The sequence below is a fragment of the Quercus lobata genome, chromosome 9 (assembly GCF_001633185.2).
Source record: "Quercus lobata isolate SW786 chromosome 9, ValleyOak3.0 Primary Assembly, whole genome shotgun sequence".
Classification (NCBI taxonomy): Eukaryota; Viridiplantae; Streptophyta; class Magnoliopsida; order Fagales; family Fagaceae; genus Quercus; species Quercus lobata.
Genome location: NC_044912.1, coordinates 16,100,754 through 16,125,763, shown reverse-complemented (window position 1 = coordinate 16,125,763; position 25,010 = coordinate 16,100,754). Strand labels below are relative to the sequence as shown.

Below are 25,010 nucleotides of genomic sequence, written 5' to 3'. Positions count from 1 at the left end.
AAAGAAAAAGTTAACAATTACTCTGTTTTGACTTTTGAGGACCAAAAACCAAATGAGAAATAAAGGAATATAGGAAAGAGATTCTGAACTTGATATTCTACCTTTATTACAAGAGCCAGAGCCTTAAAAGGGTGCTTGAGACTATCAATAGTGGAAACTCAAGCATAAACCATGAGGCTAATATGTCTGTTTGATCCTTAATTAAGGGTTCACCAGTCACCACTACCATGCAATCATTTGGCACTCTTGTATTATTTGATGGTTACAAGTAGTAGGATATGATTTTTCCCCAACTGGCGGCACTATTTCACTAATAACAACAAATTATAGACAGTCTACCAGAAGCAAAACTCTGTTTCAAGTTACAACGATCAGTGAGCTTGGCAAGAGCAGATATATACTGATTCATGCTTCACTTCCAAATAATAATTTAATTTAAAGAATTAAAACATGATTTGCTAACATACAAATAATGTAAACTAATCATGATAAAACATTTTCCAGATAATTTGTTACAGATGAGAATTGAAGATCAATTTGATTTGCTGCACCTAGGAGCTTCAGTATTACTGTCAGAATAATGTCAAGATGTTAAACAAATGACCTGAGGTGGAAATATGTAAGATGTCACTGGAATGACTTGAGGTGGAATATTTGGCAATTTGGAACGAATGACCTCTTTGATGCAGCTTGCTCGAACTTCTTAATGGCAGTTTCATTCTCTTCTAAGTTAGTCTGAACAAAATATCGTACCCACCAGGTCGCACTCCTCAATTTAGCCTTCAAAAGCAACTTCAACATGTTATTCTTTTAGGAATCAAATCATTGACAACATTCAGTTTGGCAAAACATCAAGTTGCAGGATTATGGAGTAACCGTTTCGACATAAGTTTTAAGAGGCAACATGGGCCTTAAAGTGAGATACCTGAAGAGGCAATGCCATGATTGAAATAAAAGCAATTTTTGTAAAAGGCCCCCTTGTATTAGAAGGTCTCATTCTCGAGTATGTTCTTAACATTGGAAATCATTCCCCATAGGAAAATACATCCAAAAAGTAAAGCTTCCCTTCAATACATGGTAAGAAGCCTCTAGAACACAGTGGCGGAATCAAGATTTTAGTCTAGGGGAGCAAGAAAAAAGTAAGCTTAAAAGATAAAACTAATTCAAAATATATATATATATATATATATATATATTAAATTTATGCAAGCAATAAATAATTAATTTATTAAATTGAAATTTAATTGTCATATATAACATAACATAAATACATAGTGTGATTTACGTTTTTGCCTAATGTCAATGTAATCAGTTCCCCAAAAAGTTGTTCATAATTTAAAATTATTGTGTGTCTATATACATATATGTTTTCATAATATATATTTCTCCATATACAAGACCAAATAAACATTCATCAAGTGATTTTCCATTCACTTGCGTAGTCGATTTTTAATAATATGCATTGTCAAACAAATCTTTTCAACAATGTCCATTACAACTGCTAGGGTTAATTCTAATGTCACCAATATGTATACCAATAAATATAAGATAATGTTTTTGATCTTTACCATCTTTTAAGCATACTGTCAATCTTTATATGATTATGTAATAGAAATAATTTGATTACATAACATATTAGCCTAAATATAAGAAATTTAAAAAGGTCAATTGATTATTTAAAGAGTAAATTCAGAAAATAAATCAATATAGAAGTATTAAAGTATGATGATATACCTAAAAAAATTCAAAAGACTTCTATATGTACCTTGATTTCTTATTCACTATTCAGCATTTCTTCTTCTACCTTGGCTTTTATTTCCAATTACTCAAAATGTAAAGTTTAAAGTAAAACAGCAAAGTGGTACTAAAAAATTGTGGAAATAATTTTAAAACATAAAGTTCATATTAATTTTTTTTTTTTTTCCATTTTTATAAATTTAAGGTCTACTACATTTTGAAGAAATGTTTTTACATAGTTGGGCCTTTTTTAGAGGAAGGTTGGGGCCCTTTTTTGCAATTTGGATGACGAGGTGGGAGGACAAATTTTTTTTTTTTTTTTGGGAGACGGGATGAGCTTATTTTTCACCTTGGGTTATTGGCATTTTACACAAGCATCTAACGGATCTTGAACACATAACCTCCCCTCCACCCATCTTTATGGGAGGAAATGCCATTTGAGCTGAAACCCATTAGCAAGATTAATTTTCACTTTGTTTATAACTCATATTATTTATTCCAAGTTGCATGTTTGGAAACTGCAAACCTGGAGAAAAGATAACATGGGCATATTCACAACAAGGTCTTGGAACACACTTTGGAAACTGGAAACCTAGAAAAAGATAACATGGGCATATTCAGAACAAGGCCTTGGGAACATACTGCAGAGCACACAATACCCCTACTCTCTCTCTCTCTCTCTCTCTCTCTCTCACACAAACAAAAAGCAAGGCTATCACAAATTTGAACTTCCCAACAACATTAGTAGTTAAATCCAAAAGTTCAGCAAAGATTATAAACTGTAGTTAAAACCAATTTAAAAGTTACTATTAGTCTTCAAACATCCAAGTCCAACATCAAGGTTTAACAAACAAACGACTCAGGAATTAAGGAGCATATTAAGATCTACTAGCCTAGCACAAAAAGTATAGGTAATGAGCACTTGTTCACATTTATCCTCTATCTAAATCATCTAAAGTATGTGAACTTTTTTTTATCAGAAAAGTATAGGTAGTTATAACTTATAAGTAACTATTCTAGAGCAGAAAGTGAATAATGTGGGGTTTTAGAAGTTACCATTATAACTACTTCTTATAGTATTGTTTAGCTTGTATTTTATTTCAAATTTGTGACCTAAAAATTAGGTGTTGAATATGATATTTTACTTTTTTTGACCCTATTATTTGAAATGTTTTTAATTTATTTTGATTAATGTGTGAGGGAATTTTGGATCCTTTAAAAAGTGGACACCTATAAGTGCTATCACTGCTATGCTATTAAATAATAGTATAGACAACAGCCACTTACCGCTCTTCCAAATTTGGACACGTCGGAAACTTTAGCCCTCTGATGACCAGGATAGCCTACATGGTAAATATTAAAAAAAATGTCGTAAAAATTCAAAACAATAATAAATTGCTCAATTAAAATAAGGAATTAGTCGTTGCACTAAAAAACAGTCTTTAAAGCTTGAGTTGCTGAGAATAAAAAACACAATTGTGAAGAACCAAAAAATATGGCATCTATGGTAAGTATGAATCATAAGTACATACAAAGGAACGTACAAATGCGTGATTTTTTTTTTTTTTTGGGGGGGGGGGGGGGGGGGGGGGGGTGGGGACAACAATTTAGCTATGTATGAAGTCAAACACAGAAATACCAATACTAGAGAAAAAGGTAAGGGGAAAAGTGCAAACGCACAAGATGGAGAAAACTCTAATAAGGGTCTTCCTTAACACATATTCTGTGTACTTGCTATATCAGTTTACCCTCTGACCCTTTCAAAACTGTTACTCAATATTCATGTATCCTATTAAAGCAACTCATAAGAGACACAAAGCAGAACCAAAACTGATGCAACATCAAAATCGAATAACAGAAAAATAAAAGTATCCTATGAATCAGCACCAAACAAGAGTGAACAAAACCTAGCGATCAGCATTTAGGAGCATAATAGCGTGCTTATATAGACTACTTCTAATTGACTTAGGAAAGTCCAGTTATTGAATTGCAAAAATACCCTTGACTCTACAAAATTAAAAAAAAAAAAAATACTAATAATGTAATTAACTGATAAGACCTAAAATAAATCAAATAGATTAATAGAAAAAAAATATATACAATTGACTTTTAAAACTAAAATAAATTTTTCTTTGCACTTCCTCGACAAGATGACAAAGTCATCTTACAAAAAAAAAAAAAAATTCTTAAAGCGCATGGACCAAGTGATTCCTATGCTCAGAAGAGGTGAAAAAATTCATTTCAGTTAAAATATTTTTGAGAAGATACATACATAACAAAAGAATTCCAATTCCATCTCAAGCACAATGCTAATGGGTGACTACATAGTATATATGTGGAATTGGCTTTGCATGGTTTTGGCATATCTATATATAGAAGTCGATGCATCCTAGCAAATCATCTATATAAATCTTCAATGGGGGCATAAAATTAAGAAGTTCTGTATCAAAGCACAGTACCAAGAGCATTATACAACTTGAGATTGCAAAGAGTAGTAAAAGACCCAAGTGTATTTGAAATTTGGTTAATACCAATAAAAAAGATTCAATGTTGGATCAAAATGTATGTATATACACAACATCCATTCTGAATAGAGGATAAGCTCTTTTTAAATTGTTACCTGTAAATACCACAAGACCATCAGCTGATACTCTTGCCAAATCAGGAAGGGTCCTGTTGAGGTATCTTGGAGATAAGTAATCTAAAGCATCAGAAATAATTACAAGAGAAAACGATTTTGGCCTATATGGAAGAGGAAACTTGATATCAGCTACACGCACAATGCCTTTGTGGACAAGAGCCCTGCAGCTGCTATCTGCATCCTCTATATCATATGGTTCCACGCCCCAGGCCACAGTTTCCTCCTCTTTAAGCAATTTAGAAACCACTGGACAGGTGTCTGGGCCAACATGCAAAACTTTATGCATGCTGTCACCGTATGCTTTTTTCAAAATAGGAAGTGCTCGATGGACCTCTGCAGTGCATGAGTAATCACCTGCATATATGGAGAAATTTGAATCACCAGTTGAAGCCAAATTGCTACATGATGAAAAATTTGTAAACTAGCTAAAGCATGCATGCCTGCATATATGTATGTAACCCAAACAACAATAGCAAAGTCTGACATGAAAAAAAAAAAAAAAAAAAAAAAAAAAAAGCAAAGTCTTAGTTCCAAATTTTTTAGGACGGAAATCAGTCAAGGCCGGCAACATATATTCTTTTCCTCCATTCTATTTTATCCAAAGTCGTACACTTTGTTAGGCATATATTTATGTAACCCAAATTACAAATATCCTAACAAGAAGCATGGACATGGACATAACATGGGACACAGCGACAAAATAATTCTTGAAAAACTAAGACACAACATGGTGGAGACACAACAATTAATTAATTAATTAAAGGTTATTTTTAAATATATTTATATATTTTTTGAATGTATTATGTTTATTTTAGGTTTCAAAAATAAGTAACAACCATCAATTAATTTAAAAGCAATAACAGATAGCAATGAAGTACCATGATACCCATAAAAAATTCAATTTAAAAATAGATAAATAAAATAAAATAAAAACAATGCAACTAATTAATTTGGCTAATTAACATTTTAACATTAATCACAATACTAAATAATAGTTTCTAACAACAACTAAACCTATTAATAAATAATAATATTTTTTGATAGAATAATTAATAATAATATAACTATAAGTCTATACCATTATACATAATAGAAACCTTTTTTTAATTAAAAAATAAATAAAATGAAAGTACTCTATACACTTACCTAACCAACCGGACCCTAATAACCTTACTAAAAATCCAAAACTCTATAACAATTAAAAAACACATAAACAAAATGATTAAAACTTAAAAGTAGTAAAACCCCATGGCCGATACAGAGTGTTCTAAAAAAGGCAAAAGCAAACAACCCAATACAAACAGCAAACACAAATGGGCAAGAGAGACCAATTGTGCGGCTAAATATCAAGATGGAGGCCAGTGAAGTGTGATGGGGTTGCTGATGGCCATGGACTCACTGATCTAACAACAGATTGATAGCTGAGTGGTCTGATGTAGTGACGCAGAAAGAGAGAGAGTTGTATTTGAAGCTTTTAATCTATCGATCAACAATCGTGAGCTTACAGATTTGACATTTTCCTTTTTTTTAATTCTTTGGTCAATCATGTCCCGGAAGTAAATTTACTGCGTCGCCATTTAAAAAATTGGTTGGACACTCCACGGACATGCATTCAGCCATGAACAAGGCATGCCTGTCTTCGACACAGATACACAGCCACTTTTGCCATGTCCATGCTTCCTAATAACTAGAAGCAATTCAAAATGGCAACATGATACATGCCGTATTGACACAATTCTTTCACAGCTTGTTGTGATGAACTGATATTATTACTCTCTAAAACAATTGTGCACCAAATCCAATTCTTAATGGTTACACTAATTATTCCTTTGGAAGGAATTCATCTCCAATAGAAATACCCTAGGATCTTGAAACTCTTACACTTTAGTTACTACATATCCTCTTAAGGATTCACAGCTAATATGATAATAAGCAACTCAATTACATGCTCACTAAACCAATGATTTAATTATTGCAGCATAGAAAATATCTAATCAATGACCACTCTTGGGCATTAGCATAAACTGCTTAGCTCATCTAGGTTGAATGCCCTTAGATTACCTGACAACTAGTTCTAGCGGGTGGTGTTAGTTGCCCATAGGTTAACTGGCCAGAGATGAGTCCAAAGGACTCTTCTTTTGAAAGGTTCCCTACGTTATAAAGGAAAAAAATGCCTAATCAGTAACCATGAAGTGCATGCCTAGCAAGGAGTAGAAGTAGGCTATGGTTGCACAATACCATCAATAACCCAATGCACATTATCTGCCTTGCCATATTTCACCCAATAATAAGGCTCAGTATGGTTGGAGCCACCATAATGATCACACTTCTTGTCACCCAGGTCCAATAGAGCAACCATTGCTTTAGTTTCAAGTACATAATCTGTTGCTTGAAACTAAAGCAGAAGACTCTAAGGTGGTGTCAATGGAGCCATTTCTAGTGGCATTCTGTCCCAAAGATGAGTGCAATAGTCACAAATAAGCATTAGCAACCAAAAGCAAGGTCTCACTAGCAAGAATTTGATCTTTTTGAACCCACGTAGATTGGAGTCTAAACTAACAAGAAAGCATTCACAAGTAGTGATGGCTCAATGGCGTAGTACTTAATTCCACAAATTCTTAAGATTTTTACCGTACTCCCAAACATTTTAATGGTAAAATATTTTCATATATCTCATAAACTAGAGAAATATTATTATGATGTAAAACAATTCTGCAATAGAGTCCCAAATCTTCTTAGGAGAGTCACAAAATTCAGTTGTAGTAGCAATCTAAGGTTCCTTGCTATGCCACAACCATCTCATAATAGCTAAATCCTCCCTCACAAGAGATTGAATACCGCTTTTATATAATCCAAGTAACATGACAAGTATAAGAATCACTAAAGGTACAGAAGAAACAAGAACAACAACCTCTAATTCATCAGCTAATACATTTTCGAAAAGTTAGAAAACTAATCCAGTCTTCATCTTCATAAGTTGGATCTTTCTTATCATAAGGATTATGTCAAATACTTCAACATTCGCTTCTCTCACAGACGTGTCAAATACTTCACCATTTCAACTTTTTTGAACAGCAAACAATATAGAGACAACCAAACACACATATGTCTGTAACAAATTCGCTAATAACCTAAGTTCCAACTAAATGATAATCTATTTCAACAAAGGGGACACTCCCCACCTATTGGTTCGACATTCTAGAAATTCACCGAATGCATTTCAATTATTTTCTCAAGGGTAAATTCCATTAACGTACTTCGAGATTTAAGCTAATGCTAACCAGGCCCAAGATATTTCAAAACTGAACAATTTGATCCCCAAAGCCAACTTAGTCCCTAAACACTGTAAGGCCCAGTAGTCATTTTTCTCAACTGTCTTAGGAATTCGAAATGTCTTGGACCTGATTGGCATTAGACCAAACCTCAGGGTATGTGCATCGATCAAACCAACCAATAGCAACCATCATTTACAATTCCATCTAAAATTGAAAATGCACGACAATTGACAACTACTTGATATTGTTGAAAAATGAACTGAAATCAATTTCCAAACTCTCAAACAATTCAAAGTAAGCCAAGCTTACCTTCAACCCTGCTTGTAGTGTCTATATTATTGCCATATCCACCTATTACACACAAAAAATAATAACAATAAGCAATCAATCAATTTTTTAGCTTATACACACACACACACGGGGTGATGAAGGGCATTCTAGTCATTTCACCTGAATTTCTGTATGAATAGGCAATAAAAAGCAGCGCTCCCTGGAGAAAGAGAAAAAAATTTCTAAATTAGGAATTCAATTCCGTGCAATTCTTTTCCAGTAAAATAAATTTCCATAACCAAAATTTGAATTACCACGACGATAAGCCCCAAAGCCAAAATCGGCGGAGACCGCGATTTCGAACTGGAAAATAAACCTCCATTATCCCCTAATCGTCGAGCGTGATTTCCTGGTCTCCTCGACATAGTCAAATACTTTTTTTTTTTCTTCTCTAATTTTAAAAAACAAAAACAGAATAAAAAAAAACAACACGAATCTCCAACGTGGCTAAAGAGAGTGCATTGTTTATTTTGAGATCTGAATTTGTAAAAAAATATCTCTGGTGAGAAATGTAATTGGGGTCTGTATTATTGTGAAGAGCTGTGTGGGTAATGAAACTTTTGGTGTCGGTTGCGGAAATGGAAATCCAACGGAATTGTGGTAAGTTTGTTAAAAAAAGTGGGGACGGAGGAATTATTTGGGTGATGAAAGCTGAAAGATTTTGAGTTTTTGAGTCGAGTCAGTGTCTCCACACTCTCTCCAGTGCTGGCAAGTCGCAACTGGGTAATTGGGTTGGACCGGTTTTGAAGGCTACACTGCATCAACGCGGTTTATTTTGGATTATATATGGACAAAAAAGTGCTACAATCTTGGTTGTAATTATTATAATTTTAATATAGTGGGTTCTCCGAGTGGTTGGGCACTCAGTGTTAAAGTTGTTGTCTTGGGACCAATGATTTATCCCGTTATGGATCCACCCGTCGTGAACAGTGATTTGAAAAACAAAAAAAAAAAATTATCTATAATTTTGATAAGTGTATTTTTATGAAATGAATTTTGGCAAATGAATTGCATTATCTTCTTATATTCTTTATATTTGTAAATTTAAAAAAAAAAAATTAGAGATCAATAACTATGTTTAAATTTCAAGTTTTTATAATCTAAAATTATACATTAAAAAAATATATGTTTATGAATCGAATAGTAAATAATATTCGATTGACACGAAATTTGACATGTATGTTATGTATGTTAAGGACATAAAGAACATTTAATTCAATAATATTAGATTTTTAAAATATGTAGCCATATAAATTTTTTTTTTAGAGAAAAGTTAACACATATCCTAAAAGCATTTGTTAGTAAACCATTTTAATAAAGTTTTTATGAAAAAAAAAAAAAAAAAAACTAAATTTTTTACAACTTTTCACTTTTCCATAAAAATGATATAAAAACTTTTCTAAAATTATTTATTAACAATTGTCCTAAAAATACACGTTAATATAACTCATTCTTTTAATGAGAGTTACAGCCAATGGCTACAACTAAATTTGTAGTTAAATTTTGTCCTTAATAATTTCTTCTTCTTTTTTTTTTCTTTTTAACAATTTTTGTTAAATGGGGTTTTTTAATATATATTTTTGTAATAATTAAAAAAAAAAAATTGCAACTATTTACCAGGTTTTTTTTTTTTTTTTTGAGACAAATCTGTTATTTTAACAAAATAATAGAGATTGGACAAAAAACATTTTTTAAAAAGAAATACGAGATCCATGTTTTTAACGGAATTGTATGTCATATGGAGTGGAAAGTAAGCAGGCTAGGGGTGAACAATGGACTGGTTTTGTTTCTTGGTTTGGGACAGTTTCTATGTCCGTTATGTCGTATCTTGTGGTGAAAGTTTTAGATAGAGATGGTTCTAGGCCCAAGCCATTTTGTATTTTCCCTGTTTTGGGTTGAGTAATAAAGTATTTATTCAAAAACAAAAAACCAACAACAACAACAACCGATGGAAATTGAATGTAATATGAAAATTGAAGAAATCAAGACCATACATAGACTTGGTTGCTAAGCTATAGGCACAAAACCAATAGCCCAATTTGAGATATGGGCTTCACTCTGTCACCACTAAATCTTGTGAGGTCTCTCTCTTTGTCATTGTGTATAATACTGGCTTGGACCATCAACGAAGCCGATTGGTGTTGAGTCGACAAAATTGCTCCATGTGATTCAATTGTGATGCTCTTCACAATGTGACTTTTTTTGTTCTTTCACCTCCCATATTGGTCAATAACTCCGATTATTGTGGATGTTTTACTTGGTTTTACAGCCCTTTTATTTTTAGAGTACAGCTCATGTTTTGAGACCAACAAACTCACTTGCTTATTAGGAAATGTTTTTTTTTCAAAAACTTCAAACTCCTGCTATATCTTTTTATTATATCTAAATTTTGAAAATATAACCGTTGGAATAATTATATATTCTTTATGTTCCTATCATACATGCCAATTTTTTTTCAAATTGAATACTATTTACTATTCGATCCAATAAAATTATTTTTTATGCATAATTTTAGATTAAAAAAAACTTAAAATTTAAATATTTTGATGATAACATAGCTATTGACCTTTCATCTTTTTTAAAAAAAAAAAAATTACAAAAACATAAGGTATAATAAGAACATACAATTTTTTAAATTCACATCCAATATAAAGATATGAGAGGAGTTTGAAAGGTTTCTATTCAAACTAGTTTTGAGAGAAACCTTTTCCATCTATTATTAACTAGGCCTTTTTGTTGAAATCAAGTGGGAAACATCCTCATCTCATCACTTCCATACTCTGCTTTGCTCTCTCATGAAGGACTTGGTTAGTGGCAGAGTCAAGAAATTTTCTCAAAGGGATCGGTGAATACATTTTTATATAATTTTTAGATTTATTACCAAATTTAGAAGAAGATTAATGGAAATTTTCAAAAGCCAAGGGAGGCCATAGCTCCGCCTATGGACTTTGTGATGCGTCCTCTACTATTTATCCTAATAAAATGTATTATTAATTACAAAAAAATACGTGTCACATCGACCAATGAGGCATGTTATATTGTCATCTTGCATCGCATGTGAAATAAGATAACAGTAATCAATAATTGAGTAAATATCAAGTAAAATGCTTATGTGCAATCGTAGTTAGTTATTACTGTTGGGTTCTAAGACTTTAGGTTTAAATGTATTAGAACTTCATTTTGTAATGTTGGCAAACTATGATCAAAATGTTAGTATTGTTTTAGATTTGCTCAAAGCATGTTTATGTGTAAAGTTGGAATCGAGTGTACTGCAAGATTTATTGTGTAAATCTTCCTAACTCGATCAATCGAGAATTAGACTCAATCGATCGAAACTTATGCAAATTGTTTTTCTGTAGAATTTTCCAACTCAACTCAAGCCCGTTTAACGTGTAGAATTTTATGTTTTGCCTTAAGTATAAAAAGAAAAACCCTAGCCCCGTTTTTAAGTGGTTGTTTTATGTTGTGTATGAATTTCTTGTAAGATCTAGAGGTGTTTGCCTTCATACATACTTAAGGTTTCCGATCTTAAGATTGATGTCAAGAACTTGGTGATCATTTCAGTTGCTGCACAAAGAGTTTAAAGAGAAACACAAGTGGGAGTACTTGTGGTTGCTGTGAATCCAAGAAAGAAGTAGTTCGTGGACTTGAATCCATCATGTGGTCGTGGTAGTAAGTTTTCTACTTGAGATAGTAATAAGATGTTAGTGGTCTAAGTTGTTATTGTGCAAACTTCAATTCTTTCATAGTGGATCTGTTTTACCTTGAGGATAGCTAGGTTAAATCCTCCCCAGGTTTTTTACCGATTTGGTTTTCCTGGGTTATTATATCTTTATGTTATTTATTTTCCGCACTGTTTCAATGATATGATTTATCTGTGTTAATTTAGATCTGCATAATTTACCTAAGTTAATCACTTGGCTAGATAACTAGGTTAATCTATTTATATTTAAGGGTACAATTACGCATAACATACTTGCACAATACACGTTTATATGTAAGATTTATAGAAACTCGCGTTTTTCATTTTCCCTATCATCAATTCATCAATCGTATGGAAACATACACGATATTTTTGGAACTAAAAGTTCAATTTGCGTTATCTACGAGAGATGTTATATTTGCCTATTTGTAAACGTCATTTAAAGGATTGAAATTTTTTTAATCGAATCATGTTGCTGTTACATACAGCAATAAAAGATTTAAGAAGTCTAAAAGATCGAAATCAACACACATTATTCACTCTATAATCTATATAGTTGTTGTCTTGCCTCACGGTTCCTAACATCAATGATCAAACCATTTGTCTTTCATTCAATGTGATATATTTTCCTCTCCTCTCTTTCACTTCTTGTTTTTTTTTTTAATCTCATTTATCTATTGTTACAAGATAAAATCTATGAATACAACAATTATACCCAAATCTTTCTTATACCAACTCTTTTGTGCCACAACTTTTGTCATAGTTATGATGCAGTTCACTGTAAATAAGTGACTGTTTATCACTTTTACATAAACGCATCATCTTTTATATCATAACTTTTGTCACAACCTTGATATGTTTTTTTAAAAAAATAAAATAAAATTATAGAGTTTCAACCTATGACATTTCTTTTTATGATTACTCTCTTTATCATTAGACCAAGACACCAATCAATTTTTTTTGTGTAGATGGAAATTGAACCCCAGATCTTTTATTCAACCACCAGAGATTTTACTAGTCAAGCTAACTTGAATTCACCACAACCCTAATATGTGAGTGTGAATGATGGAGAAAAAGCAATAAATCCATGTGAAAGTTATAATTCACTAATCACAGTCATACATATTATTAAGTCGTAGTAAATTGTGTGTTCATTGAAGAACCATTATTATATTGGACAAAACTTATGTATAATATCTTAGGTGCTGTTTTTTAGGTTCCCCTCTTAAGATTCTGTCATGTGACTATTTAATTAAAAAAATATACTTCCATCCCTTGAGAAAAAAGTCACATGACATAATCTTAAGAAATAAACTTAAGGAATAACACCTAAATATTTATCTAAGTCTTGTCCTATTATATTTGCAACCCTCAAATGTTTTCGTATTTGTAAGGACACGATTTTTACGACCCAAGGATGGCGTTGGGCTCGTGTGTAAAGGGCCCACACAATATGATTTGTAGAGAGTGGGTTTGAAAAGGCTGGACCTTGGTCGTTGGGCAACGGTTTAGTCGGGATTTTCATGGAAGCCCCTGCAAAGGTGGGTTTGGCCTGTATGGCTAAGCCTTATACGGATGTGGTGAGAAGATCTTTCTCTTCGGAATTAATCCGAGGAGCGTCTTGTCCTCGCCGTCCTTCTTTCTTATAAGTTCGTTCTCCCCCTTTTCTCTGGTTCCTGGGCAGATCCCCCCTTTGTCAATGCAACGAGCTTCCCTTTTATACTAGTATTTCCTTCCCATTCTTCACCTACATGTCCGTTTCTCCTTGTTCGAGGTGGTTACTCGTCTTGTCAATCCTCACATCAGAGTGGTTGGGAAAAGCTGGACAGCATGGTATGAGTATGGGTTTGTCAGGCGATGGACTCCACATTAAGGTGCTGGCAGCCTTTTCCCTGGTGCTGCTCCTGTGCTGAATCTGTCCTTTTCTTCAGGCGTTTTGTGAGATGTCAGGCATAAAACCGTCCTCGGCCACATCCCTGGGCCTTCAAGGAGCTTTTATTGTGTGTCCCTTACAATAGGGCTCCTCGGCCTGGGCTTTGGGCCCTTGATGTGAAGTGGGCCGGGATTCTAATTTTCAGGCCCCACAATAGCCCCTCAAAATCCTGCTTCTCGACTTTTAGTTGGGAAGGAGGGTTTTGGTGATGCTGAGCCCACCTCGTGACTTGCTCACATCCTGATTCTATTATTATTTACGCTTCTCCATTTACCTGGGGGTCGTGTCAAAACAAGGGGCGCTCTTTTATTTTCCATTCACGCAGAGCCCTTTGATATTTCGGTACTCGAGGCGCGCCTTCACGAGGATCTTCGGATCCTACGGCTGAGGATGAGATTGGAAATTGAGCCAAGTCTGCCTTGTCCGTAGCGTTCCTTGGGAATTCGCATGAATTAAGTGCCATCGGTTTGCTCTGTGTATAAATAGGGTAGGGGGTCACTCCATCTGCCATATTCACGATCTCCACTTCTAGTTTCATTCTTCCTCCAAGTAAGTTGTTTAAGGCGTGGATGGGGACGAAAAGTCTACGCACGCTTCTGAGTCACCGATTCCTCATGATACTCAAGGTGATGAGGTACGGACAAGGATGGCACAGATTCAAGCCAGTCTCTTGTTTTGACAAGGGGAAGATGGTATTTCTCCCTCTTTTAGCCAAAATCCGAAGCAGGTTTTGGTCATGCCAAATTTTTGGTATTTCAGAAGAAAGAATTTCCGCTATCAGCGCCGTCTGCCTTGTTGCAGGCAAATTTTCGTGGAGGCTCTTCAACTTCCGGCTCCCTGCACCTTTTCTTCAGCGGCGCTAGCCCGAAGCCAGGTGCTCTCTGCACCTTTTCTTCAACGGTGCAGGCCCCACGTCGGTTCTTTTATTGCCTGAGCTATGGGCATGTAAAAGTATTGAGGAATGGTCCCCTTACTCAACATCTTGGAACAGCAGCCAACCTCTCCTCTGTGCTTCTTCTTCGGCTTCATCTTCATTCTCTTGTATTTTTTATTTTTATTTACGTAGTTAGCTTTAGTATAAGCTTATTTCAGCTTTTCATTGTACACTGTACTATTTCTTTGCTTTAATAAAAGATGAGTTTATTTCTTTCTAAATATTTTTCCTCTCGGCAGCAATTACTTTGTGAATGAATATTAAATATACGTTTGCCTTTAATGATACTTGGAGCAAAAAAATGCCTTAAAACAAATTCCTACTGGTTTAAACTTACTGACATCATCAAGTATAACAATGGTAATCCTCAATAAATTAGACTCTTGGAACTAACCGGGATAATGGCCGAGCGTTGTGCGATGCATGCTAGACAAATGTCCGAGAACGATAAACTTCTAAATAATTCATCTGAGAGGGTAGCCGAGCAATGAGAGACCTCAATCGTGTTTTTGGTAGCATATTGCTCTAGGTTGCATCAATCCCTTTGGTATTGGGGATCCGAGGGTAGATTGGGGAATCCATTCAGTACAGGGATTAACCCTACTGTCAATGGGTAGTTCTCCTCGGATATATTCTAAGGTTCATGTAACGTAATTTTTCTAAGTACTTGGTTTCCCCATGGGCTTGGGTCCGAGGACCATGCAAGGCCTTGGTTCTGTCCAAGACTTGTAAGATTTCTTTTATGTACTTGGTTTCCCCATAGGCTTGAGTCCGAGGACCATGCAAGGCCTTGGTTTTGTCCAAAACTTGTAAGATTTCTTTTATGTACTTGGTTTCCCCATAAGCTTGAGTCCGAGGACCATGCAAGGCCTTGGTTCTGTCCAAAACTTGTAATAATTTTTCATTTTTGTACTTGGTTTCCCCATAGGCTTGAGTCCGAGGACCATGCAAGGCCTTGGTTCTGTCCAAAACTTGTAAGATTTCTTTTTTGTACTTGGTTTCCCCATAGGCTTGAGTCCGAGGACCATGCAAGGTTTTGGTTCTATCCAAAACTTGTAAGATTTCTTTTATGTACTTGGTTTCTCCATAGGCTTGAGTCCGAGGACCATGCAAGGCCTTGATTCTGTCCAAAACTTGTAAGATTTCTTTTATGTACTTGGTTTCCCCCAAGCTTGAGTCCGAGGACCATGCAAGGTCTTGGTTCTGTCCAAAACTTGTAAGATTTCTTCTTTGTACTTGGTTTCCCCATAGGCTTGAGTCCGAGGACCATGCAAGGCCTTGGTTCTGTCCAAAACTTGTAAGATTTCTTTTATGTACTTGGTTTCCCCATAGGCTTGAGTCCGAGGACCATACAAGGCTTTGGTTCTGTCCAAAACTTGTAATAATTTTTCTTTTTTGTACTTGGTTTCCCTATAGGCTTGAGTCCGAGGACCATGCAAGGTCTTGGTTCTGTCCAAAACTTGTAATAATTTTTCTTTTTTGTACTTGGTTTCCCCATAGGCTTGAGTCCGAGGACCATGCAAGGCCTTGGTTCTGTCCAAAACTTGTAATAATTTTTATTTTTTGTACTTCAAACGTAAGCCACTGGACCAGGGCGGGGAGAGCTGGTTTGAGGCCCAAAGCCCCTAGAGCTGCCCGCGCCATTGGCACTGCAAGGCGTAGCCCCTAGCAGAAGTTTATGTCGGAGCAACAGCTGCAGGTCGCCAGAGATGGAGGAAACCCCGCGAATCTCTGCTTGCTAGAGAGTTAACTTCACCGCCACCTGCGCCAACGTGCAAGCCTTCCCACAGACGGCGCCAATTGTAAGGACACGATTTTTACGACCCAAGGATGGCGTTGGGCTCGTGTGTAAAGGTCCCACACAATATGATTTGTAGAGAGTGGGTTTGAAAAGGCTGGACCTTGGTCGTTGGGCAACGGTTTAGTCGGGATTTTCATGGAAGCCCCTGCGAAGGTGGGTTTGGCCTGTATGGCTAAGCCTTACACGGATGTGGTGAGAAAATCTTTCTCCTCGGAATTAGTCCGAGGAGCGTCTTGTCCTCGCCGTCCTTCTTTCTTATGAGTTCGTTCTCCCCCTTTTCTCTGGTTCCTGGGCAGATCCCCCCTTTGTCAATGCAACGAGCTTCCCTTTTATACTAGTATTTCCTTCCTATTCTTCACCTACGTGTCTGTTTCTCCTTGTTCGAGGTGGTTACTCGTCTTGTCAATTCTCACATCAGAGTGGTTGGGAAAAGCTGGACAACATGGTATGGGTATGGGTTTGTCAGGCGATGGGCTCCACGTTAAGGTGCTGGCAGCCTTTTCTCTGGTGCTGCTCTTGTGATGAATCTGTCATTTTCTTCGGGCGTTTTGTGAGAGGTCGGGCATAAAACCGTCCTCGGCCACATCCCTGGGCCTTCAAGGAGCTTTTATTGTGTGTCCCTTACAATAGGGCTCCTCGGCCTGGGCTTTGGGCCCTTGATGTGAAGTGGGCCGGGATTCTAATTTTCAGGCCCCACAGTATTTATCTAAGTCTTGCCCTATTATATTTACAACCCTCAAATGATTTTGTATTTTTTAGCCGAAATTTTAAAATATAAACATATTATACTCGTACTATACACTATACAGTTTATTCCCTATTTTATTTTTTTTGTCGAATTTTTAAAATGCATAACGTAGTTTTAAAAAAGATGACAGATTATACTCTTTAACATAATATATATAGTGAATTCAAGTTAGATCAATTGATAAAGTCTTTGATGGTTGAATAAAAGATTAAGGGTTCAATCCCCGCCTACGTACACCAAAAACTAATTGATGTCTTGGTCTGATGATAAAAAACTATCATCAAGAACGGACGCCATAGGCCCATAGATTGAAACTCTAAAAAAAAAACATAATTAATATATATATACATACACCTTATTGTGCTGTTCTTTAAGTTCTCTTTTTAAGGCCAAAGACCTTATAGTTGAATTGACACCTCTCCATATATAAAGTGTTTGGGAGTCTAAAAAGAAAAGGGTTCGAGCTGCAAGATTATTTCTCAAAAAAAAAAAAAAAAAATTCCCTTTATAAGAATCCGTTATATAAATTTTTTCTCACCAAATACTAAATGTTAAGAGGGAACACAAAGGACTGTGACTGTGCCTAAGTTTGTCATTTCCTAAAAATAAAAACTAAAGAATGTGATTTAAATACACGTATCAAACGGCCCGCAGACTCCTGCGGCAATTCAGTTCCAACCTTACCCCGCTGTTTTTTCTCTTCCCAAAAAACCTTCATCATAGAACTCAACTAACTCCCAGGAAAACAATTTCAAAGGCGGTGGAAAAAAGAAAAAGAAAAATCCTATCCAACTCAAAAAAGAATAAACCCTAAACCATGTGTTTGGGATTTCAAATTCAATTACCAGCTGAGAGGAAATCGCCGAGTTTGTTTTTCTGAATTTCGAGGAAATGAGTGGAGAAGATGGAAATAAGCGGGATAAGGATAAGGCGTGGTCGTCTCCAAACAAACCGTATGAAGATAAAGAAGAGAACATGAAGATTTGGGGAATTTTCCTCTTCGGTGTAATTGGCGCCACTGCCACCACTTTCGCTGTGAGTCTTTGTTATAAATTTCAATTCCTTTTCTTTTTTGTATTTAACCTAATTCATTATTTAGCTAATTAAGAACATTTCTGTGCGTAATTGTTAAATTAATTGCTAATGAAATATTATTACATGGATCATACAAAACCTTAAGATTTTTTTTTTTGTTTTTCAGCTCCTAAAGTTAATATTCGGTGTCCAAACATGCCACTAGTGTACTAGAACTTGTTAAATTGTAATTTACAATTGCTTTTAAAACAAGCATTTGTGAGGAGTTGCTGTTGTAAAAGACACTTCATTTAGAGGGGAGTAACCATGTCGTATCGGTGTCATACTGGTGTTGTACCGACCATTTTATGTTATAATTTTTCAAAAATGGCTCGTGTCACTGTGTTGTACCAGTACTTGTATCTGTGTCCGTGCTTCCTGATGTGAAACAAAATTTTAGGTTTTAAAAATGCGCTTTTTGGCTCCCAAATCGCCTAACCAATTGGACTATATATATATATATATATATAACACACTACATTCAAGGTTGCAGACAAGATTCAAGGGAAATCAGTGTAATTGGGTTGTCAGTTTAGGTGATGCTTACTTGTATTTTCGAAATTGCAAACTAGGTAATTGTAGTAGATATTGCCTTTTTTTTTGCCACATATATATTTTTCTTCTGCTATAAGTTGTAATTGGTATACATTTTAAACAAGGGGCAGATGTTTCACATTTAAGGATTGTTAGGATTGGTACCTCATTCTTTTTTTCTGGTTTTATATTGGTTGTGATTCTTTTTGGGTTTAAGATCATTGTATTTCCTTGCTAAATGTCATCTTATTTGCCAGTAACAAAGTGTTATTGCTTCCCCATATATTTGATTATACAATAGAAAGAAAGTGGTTATCGTGCTAAGTATTTTATGGAGTGTTCTAAAATGTACTGACTGAGGTCTGCTGTGCCCAATGTGGACTATTTGGAAGGATAACAATGGTCGGGATTTTGAGGGGGTGCAGCATATGGTTTTGTCACTTTAATGTTCTTTTTAGATTGCTGTATGATTGGATTTTTATTTATTTTATTTTTTTTATATTTCTTAACTGTTTGCTTTTCTACTTAAAAAAAAAAAAAAAAAAAAAAACCCTGATTGTATGAATTTCATTTCATAATTCTTTATGTGACGTTCTTGTACACTTTGTGTACGCCAAAATGTCTCATTTTGGCTATACAATTTTTACTAATTTAAAAAATTTGTATTTTCCATCTTGGTATTCTTGTGTTCTTACATTTTGTTAGATACTGCCTTTTATGCTTTGGCAGGTTGGTCAACTGCGGAGGACTGTTGATTGGTTCTATGTTCAGGTAGTCCACATTATATGTTTCACAATTTCTATATATGCTAGGCCTTTGCTTATGTTTCATAGTCTACAATTCTGACAGTTTGGTCAATCTGCTTGCTCCAATAAAAAACATTTTAAAGAACTCTCCCTTGTCAGCGGTTAATGTTACGTAATTCAACCATTTAGGATCCTGCTTGCTTGTTTTGCCCGCCACTTATATGAGGCCATGGCTTGTGTAAAACAAAGGGAAATTTATGGATCTATATTGGTACAGTTGCACCCATTGGTTCTATTGGAACTCCAATTTATTAACTCAATGTTGATTTAGTGGTAATGATATAGCCCATCCTCTTAGTTAATGTGTCTATACCAGCATTCAAGATCAGTCAACCGATATTATCAAATAAGTATTCTGGGGTCAGTTTGACAAATGGCCTTAATTTTTTGTCAGTTAGATATACTTTTTCCTGAAGCATATCATATTTATATTGGTTAATTGGATGATAAAAACACTTTTAACAGTTACCTCTTTGTTTTATGGTTAATCTGTCTATCTATGCTAGCTAGGGGTCTAGTATCCACTTTATCTGCTGTACATACATGGTTTTTTTTTTTTTTTGATAGCTACATACGTGGTTTTTTCTGATAGCTACATACGTGGTTTTTTCTTATAATATATTGTTATCATTCATGCAACTTCTACAAGGATCATTTTGATAAATCTATTTACAAGAGTGACGCTTGCAAGTTCTAGGGGATCAGATTACCTTTGTTTGTATGCCTAAAAATGAGGGATTATATTTTGAATGAGTATCCTTAATTTGTTCTTGCTTACAACAAAAATATTACTTACTAGTGAAGCTGATCTTGTGTAAATGCACCACAAAAGTTGACCAGGTCACAATCATCATGGAAAGGATCAAGTGGAGGTTCCTTCCGATCAAGCTTTCAGGAGGATGCATGGAAAAGGTATAATCGCCGCATGCAAGAGGAGTATGAAGAAGAGATGGAAAGAGTTGTGAGTTCTGTCAACCATTTTTGTGACTTCATTTTGTTGGAAAATTCCTCTTTATAAGCAAAGTGTGATTATAAATCTATGTAGATGTTAACTAGTTTAATATATGTGATATTGTTTCTATTTATAAGATTGGCAACTTCTCAAACTTCTGATTGTCAAAATATATAGAGAGAGAGGGAGAGACAGAGAGAGAAATTTTGAAAACTAATATTTTGTTGTTTGTTGTTCACAATTTTACTGGGGAAAAATCATATACTGGGAAGTTGGAAGGAGTAAGAGTTACTTATCAAAATGATATGAATTTGACTGTTTTACTGAGTTGTGACACTATGCTTTATCCTTTATCTTTTGAATCACTCCTTTTCTGTTCATTTTTTATGTAATCCTGTTACATCCATGATGTGATTTGAAAGCATGGTACTTTTCTTAGTTTTTAAGGTCTATCTATGTTGGTGGTCATATTTTTGTGTTTCCTTTTATCTTCTTCCCATAGCCTTGAATTTTCTGGTGATAAAAATGCTCATGGAGAACTCAAACTCTACTCATTCCATAGGATCAAGCAAATCACATCAGACAGCACTATGCAGAGATCTGTAATTTTGTTTTCCCATTAAACCTCTTGTGAATGGTTCTTATAGAGACATGTAAAGAATATATTGTGTACTAAAGAGTCTGGGGTTCTTTTAACTTCTAATTGAAAATGTTCTGATTTAGCCAGCCAGTAACCGAGAGTACATAAGAATTTGGATTGGTAGCAGTTATGATTGTTAACCAATAAGTTCACGTAAAAAGCTCGTCTAGGAAAGGTGAAATTACTTATCTTTGAAGACCAACATGGCAATTAAAAACATATCCTCTTCATTCATCAATTTATGTATTGGAGTCGACTTAATTTCTTAGATACCTTGTTCAAGAGGTTGTAGTGGAGTATTGGGCCACAATGATGGATCAAAGTTTGACTTCTTTAGTGCCAATATTGAAGTCATATCTTGGTTGCCAGTATCAATTTCAAACATATCAAAAAAGTATTAGTTTCAACTTATCAAAAACAAAAGTATTAGTTTCAAACAAACTAAAAGAGTGATTGTATATTGTGTATTTCGAGTATTAGGGAATGTATAATGATTTTGCTTTAAAATGGATGGTCAGTTAACATGGCCTTTATTTCTCTTACAAGAATAGGCATAATTAATGTGAAAACTCATGATTTTTGTTCCTTGGTGGGTCCATCCAAGCAATGGAATTGTTAAATACCCCTAATTTTTCTTGTTGGAGAAAGAACCTCATGAAGTCCAAATAAAGCAGTGCTGTAGAACTCTGACACCAGTATGTATATGCTGTTTTACTTACCAGTTTCTGTCACTTAGAATTGGCAGTATTGTAATGCTTATTCTCTTAATGGTTGACCACATTTTGTTTATATCATTTCAAGTTAGGATTTTGGTTACAATGACATTGTTTGCAGCATTTTTGTATGCACTACATTTCAGCATCAGATGTGTCAAAACTATTAGCTCCTATCTTGGTGCTCTTGTAGACATATGCTTGTTTTAATTGTATCTTTTTATTTGAATCTTATTATTGTATATGATTCTTATGTTTTTTGTAGGAACGAATAAGGCGGATGCAAAGTGTGTTCAACAGAGAGAGGAACAAATACAAAAGGGGCTATGAGAGCTGGAAGGAAAATGGTTCGAATGCATATCATCAACATTTCCAGAGAGATGATTGGTATTGGAAGGCTGATACATCCTTCAGGGATCAGAAAGCCAATTACAGGGAAACTCCCAGAGCAAACGCCAGTTATTCATTATCCCATCATTACTCAGTTTTGGGTCTTGACAGGTGAGGATAAGTGTGTTCAAGAAACTCAATCGCAATGAGTACTGGCAGTAAGGTCAACTGCCTTTAGCTGTTTTTAAGTCTAATCACAGTAGCACAGATCAAAATTAAGATGCTTTACCTAACAAGAATTATTGGAATTTTATCAGTCATTGAAAGACTCTTTTCTGGACATTTCATCTTGAGATATATATATATATATATATATATAAAATACATAAGTGATACCTGGAAGTAGGGGTTATATGGAAGATTTATGGGATAGGTGGCTTTAAATTATGCACAATATGATGTTTCAACTGCATCTTATCGCTTGTTTTGGTAGTCCTTTCATGCCATATACAGACAAGCAACCTTGCCAAATATGCCTCTTGGAGTATCTTTTGTTATCAGATCATCTAGACATTTACTGGTTGTTTAATTCTTAGTAGTGGTCAGAGATCAAAGATATTAAAATCCATTGACAGTCTAGTAATTCTCAAATTCTCTCCATTTTGTTTTAAAATTGTGATAAGTACACATGTAGTGTCTTTGTCCCTGAACAGAGTATTCATAAAAGTTTCTGAATTCATAAAAATCAAGATGCATAATACTATACAGAGTACACATGTAGTCTGGATTTATAAAAGTTTCTGAATCTTGTTTTTTTACTTATAAAAAAAGGTGTCTCTAAGATACAATCGTTTATTTATTTATTTTTGTAGGTCAAAATTATTTAATAAAAAGAAACCTACAGTAAATCAAGGCATGTGTGTTTGGCAGCAGATTGCCATATGAATTTGTATGAGTAGATTAAAGTCATGGTTTCATTTCAGAAAGTTTACATTAATGTTGATGATGCACAAAGTTGAATTTCTATTCTTTTTAGTTGAAATGATTTTTCTTGATGCTCATGTTTTATGCATGTATGAATAATGTTTGATCCATATCAGGGGAAGTTAATATGTTGGACATAAATTCTTTCGATTGGCTGACATCAGTATCTACAAAAAATTAATTTTTTTTTGTTTTCTCGTCTCTCTTTGGAACAGGTCCAGAAGAACACCATATACTGAAGCTGAGATTAAGGTACTCAAATTCAACACATTCTCTTTGGCATCTTTGATAGAACACTTTAGCAGTTTTCTTCGTTTTTCGGAGGGGTTTTTAGATAATTTTAAACTGCAAGTTTCCATTATATTTGTGACTTGGTGCGGTCTTAATTGGATGGATATTTATTGTTTTATACTTTCTTTCTTCTTTGGGAACAGTGTAGGGAAACTTTGACCTTAATTAACTTTTCTGTAAAATATTATAACTGCCTTGTGAACTATAACGTGGTTGAGTGGTATCATCCAGCAAATAGTTATTTCACGTGATCTTGTTGACATGTATGTATGTTAACTCATGATAATATTCATAGTCACCATTTGAACTTTTATTAATTTATAATTTCTTGCTGGATTTGAAGGTGCTTTAGGTATAGTCTAATGATGGGCATCTTAGGGTTGAATTTCAAAACAAATAATTGTAGTCACTGTTGGGGAATGGAGATGAGTTGAAGCATGTGCACAGTTATTTGTTTTTGTTTTCTTTTAGTTTTGGCTGGTTCACTCTGTTATGATACGGTTTGTAGGACACAGCAGCATCATAAGCCAGAAACATCATATCTACATTTCTGATCCTATCTCAGTTTTTGTTCTGATTTCATATCTGCAAATTACAATGGTAAAAATATTCCTCCTTATCCTTGCAGAAAGCATTTAGGGCAAAGGCGAAGCAGTTTCACCCAGACCAGAACCAGAATAATAAAGGTGGAGTATATTTGTCTATTACTTAATTGAACTTGTAATTCAATGCCCTTGGCTTGTTTGATTTTCTTTGGTTTAATATTATTGATCGTTTTGTTGCAGTTGCTGCTGAGGCAAAGTTCAAAGAGGTGATGACATCTTATGAGGCCATAAAGCAAGAAAGAAAGAGCACAATGTAATTTTCCTTACAGTCTCTGCATCAGAAATGGTTGAAACTTAGAAGAATGTATACGGTATACGGCTGCACAATTCAACCATTTCTTGACTCTCGGCAGAAAAAATGATTAACTTGGAATCATTTGAGAGTTAGATTTACTACTAGGCAATCTAGGCATAAATGATGGTTTTTGAGCAACACATAAAGGGTGGGTTATGTATTTATAGAGCATTACCGGCATGTGTGTCCCTTGTAATATGTGGTGTAACAAATTTCATGGGATTTTGTAATACGTAATAATTCAATTCTGACACGAGATTACTAGTTCCTTGCTCATTACTTATTAAAAAAAAAAATTACATTGAGTATATATCGAATAATAATTCAATTCAGGTGTAATAATTGCTTATATTTTAGTTGAGTTTATGCTATTAGAGGTGGTAATATTGTGGCTCACTTGGTCTTGGTCCATGCTTGATCTGCTATGTGAGAATTTAGGCAATTACCTAAGGTGGGAGAGGGTCCAGTAATTTTCTCTTACCTTTTCATTCTCGACAAGTGGTTCATGTCTAGTCAATAAACTCTCTCTCTCTCTCTCTCTCTCTCTCTCTCTCTCTTATATACCCTCTCCCTCCCTCTTTGTCTGATGTACATTTATACTAGTGTTGCCCAAGTATTGGAATATCCACTGACTTTTTTTTTGAGTGTTAATCCTACATGCTTTAGATTAATTTGCATGGGTAG

At 34.7% G+C, this 25,010-nt stretch overlaps 2 protein-coding genes across 3 annotated transcripts; one reads left to right on the top strand and one right to left on the bottom strand.

The window, feature by feature from the left end:
- Positions 1–77: 77 nt before the first annotated feature.
- LOC115960435 (probable pectin methylesterase CGR3) lies at positions 78–8,746 on the bottom strand. Its single transcript, XM_031079342.1, has 6 exons — positions 8,238–8,746; positions 8,104–8,143; positions 7,963–8,004; positions 4,358–4,732; positions 3,025–3,080; positions 78–780 (listed from the first exon to the last, which is right to left on the bottom strand). The coding sequence occupies exons 1-6, from the start codon at positions 8,346–8,348 to the stop codon at positions 628–630; spliced, it is 777 nt and encodes a 258-aa protein (XP_030935202.1). The 5' UTR covers positions 8,349–8,746; the 3' UTR covers positions 78–627.
- An 8,997-nt stretch (positions 8,747–17,743) lies between these two features.
- LOC115960975 lies at positions 17,744–24,697 on the top strand. 2 transcript variants are annotated; one of them, XM_031080013.1, is made up of 7 exons: positions 17,744–18,137; positions 19,416–19,481; positions 20,349–20,477; positions 22,087–22,322; positions 23,351–23,387; positions 24,055–24,112; positions 24,212–24,665. In XM_031080013.1, exons 1-7 carry the CDS (start codon positions 17,994–17,996, stop codon positions 24,286–24,288), a joined length of 747 nt encoding a protein of 248 aa, XP_030935873.1. In that variant the 5' UTR covers positions 17,744–17,993; the 3' UTR covers positions 24,289–24,665. The 2 variants fall into 2 exon arrangements, with proteins under 2 accessions (XP_030935873.1, XP_030935874.1); XM_031080014.1 differs by having other exon boundaries at positions 17,745–18,137; positions 19,440–19,481; positions 24,212–24,697.
- Positions 24,698–25,010: the final 313 nt, after the last annotated feature.